The sequence below is a fragment of the Danio rerio genome, chromosome 15 (assembly GCF_049306965.1).
Source record: "Danio rerio strain Tuebingen ecotype United States chromosome 15, GRCz12tu, whole genome shotgun sequence".
NCBI lineage: Eukaryota > Metazoa > Chordata > Actinopteri > Cypriniformes > Danionidae > Danio > Danio rerio.
The window spans coordinates 51,740,001-51,742,500 of record NC_133190.1 but is presented as its reverse complement, the minus strand read 5'-3'; the positions used below and the strand labels follow the sequence as shown (position 1 = coordinate 51,742,500).

Here is a 2,500-nt window from a genome sequence, read left to right as displayed (position 1 = left end):
CACACACACACACACACACACACACACACACACACACACACAGCCAACAGAAACACACAATCCAGCATCGTTTGGCTAACCTTATGGGAGCAATCATTCCTCAATGTTCTCTGAACGTTTAGAGAAGCTTAGGAGACACCAACACAAGAACACTGCCTCTTATCATTGGGCAGACATTATGGAAAGCGGACAGCGCTGACAGGGGTTGAGGATACATGTGCGTCTGATGTTAATGTTATTAAGCAGACAGTCACTGATGAAGATTCCTGGTGATTATCATGCAGATCTATCATCTTCTAAAGCGTGGAGCTTCAGCTCGTCAGTAACAGCACGGGGAATATTTCCGGGCTGATCACATTGTGTCCACTGTCATGATCACCTTACAGCCTTTAGGTCAATCCCGACTGACCCCTGTGAGGTCAAAGGTCAGAGGTCAGAGTGTTTGGTGGTGTGTAGATGTGTTTGTGTGACACATGAGTGTGAGATGATCAGAGCCAGATCTCATCACTGCTGGTGCTGCTCACTTTATAGATATAGCCAACCATCGGATAGCGAGCAAAACCTGCAGAGACACAATCACAAACATATCACAATCACATTACACTCATCACTACAATCACATCACACTCATCACTACAATCACAATCACATCACTACAATCACATCACACTCATCACTACAATCACATCACACTCATCACTACAAACACATCACACTCATCACTACAATCACAATCACATCACTACAAACACAATCACATCACACTCATCACTACAATCACATCACACTCATCAGTATAATCGCATCACACTCATCACTACAATCACATCACACTCATCACTACAATCACATCACACTCATCAGTATAATCACATCACACTCATCACTACAATCACATCACACTCATCAGTATAATCACATCACACTCATCACTACAATCACATCACACTCATCAGTATAATCACATCACACTCATCACTACAATCACATCACACTCATCACTACAATCACATCACACTCATCACTACAATCACATCACACTCATCACTACAATCACATCACACTCATCACTACAATCACATCACACATCACTACAATCACATCACACTCATCAGTATAATCACATCACACTCATCACAACAATCACATCACACTCATCAGTATAATCACATCACACTCATCACTACAGTCACATCACCCTCATCACTACAATCACATCACACTCATCACTACAGTCACATCACACTCATCACTACAGTCACATCACACTCATCACTACAATCACATCACACTCATCACTACAACCACATCACACTCATCACTACAGTCACATCACACTCATCACTACAATCACATCACACTCATCACTACAATCACATCACACTCATCACTACAGTCACATCACACTCATCACTACAATCACATCACACTCATCACTACAATCACATCACACTCATCACTACAGTCACATCACCCTCAACACTACAATCACATCACACATCACTACAATCACATCACACTCATCACTACAATCACATCACACTCATCACTACAATCACATCACACTCATCACTACAATCACATCACACTCATCACTACAATCACATCACACTCATCACTACAATCACATCACACTCATGACTACAATCACATCACACTCATCAGTATAATCACATCACACTCATCACTACAATCACATCACACTCATCACTACAATCACATCACACTCATCAGTATAATCACATCACACTCATCACTACAATCACATCACACTCATGACTACAATCACATCACACTCATCAGTACAATCACATCACACTCATCAGTATAATCACATCACACTCATCACTACAATCACATCACACTCATCAGTATAATCACATCACACTCATCAGTATAATCACATCACACTCATCACTAAAATCACATCACACTCATGACTGCAATCACATCACACTCATCACTACAATCACATCACACTCATCACTAACATCACATCATACATCACTAAAATCACATCACACTCATCAGTATAATCACATCACACTCATCACTACAATCACATCACACTCATCAGTATAATCACATCACACTCATCACTACAGTCACATCACCCTCATCACTACAATCACATCACACTCATCACTACAGTCACATCACACTCATCACTACAACCACATCACACTCATCACTACAGTCACATCACACTCATCACTACAATCACATCACACTCATCACTACAGTCACATCACACATCACTACAATCACATCACACTCATCACTACAATCACATCACACTCATCACTACAGTCACATCACCCTCATCACTACAATCACATCACACTCATCACTACAATCACATCACACTCATCACTACAATCACATCACACTCATCACTACAATCACATCACACTCATCACTACAATCACATCACAATTATCACTACAATCACATCACACTCATCACTACAATCACATCACACTCATGACTACAATCACAT

General features: G+C 40.7%; 1 protein-coding gene across 4 annotated transcripts in view; it reads right to left on the bottom strand.

Moving 5' to 3' along the window:
- Window positions 1–2,500, bottom strand: part of tmem25 (transmembrane protein 25) — an 8,725-nt gene that overhangs the window by 586 nt on the left and 5,639 nt on the right. For 2 of the 4 annotated variants that reach the window (XM_073924183.1, XM_073924185.1), the window contains 2 exons: window positions 525–562; window positions 1–411 (listed from right to left, as the gene is read on the bottom strand). The exon at window positions 1–411 is cut by the window's left edge and continues 586 nt beyond it. In XM_073924183.1, coding sequence (XP_073780284.1) covers window positions 376–411; window positions 525–562 — 74 coding nt within the window. In that variant the 3' untranslated portion in view covers window positions 1–375. Of the gene's footprint in view, window positions 563–2,500 lie in introns of all 4 variants that reach the window. The other 2 variants (XM_073924182.1, XM_073924184.1) reach the window with 1 other exon arrangement.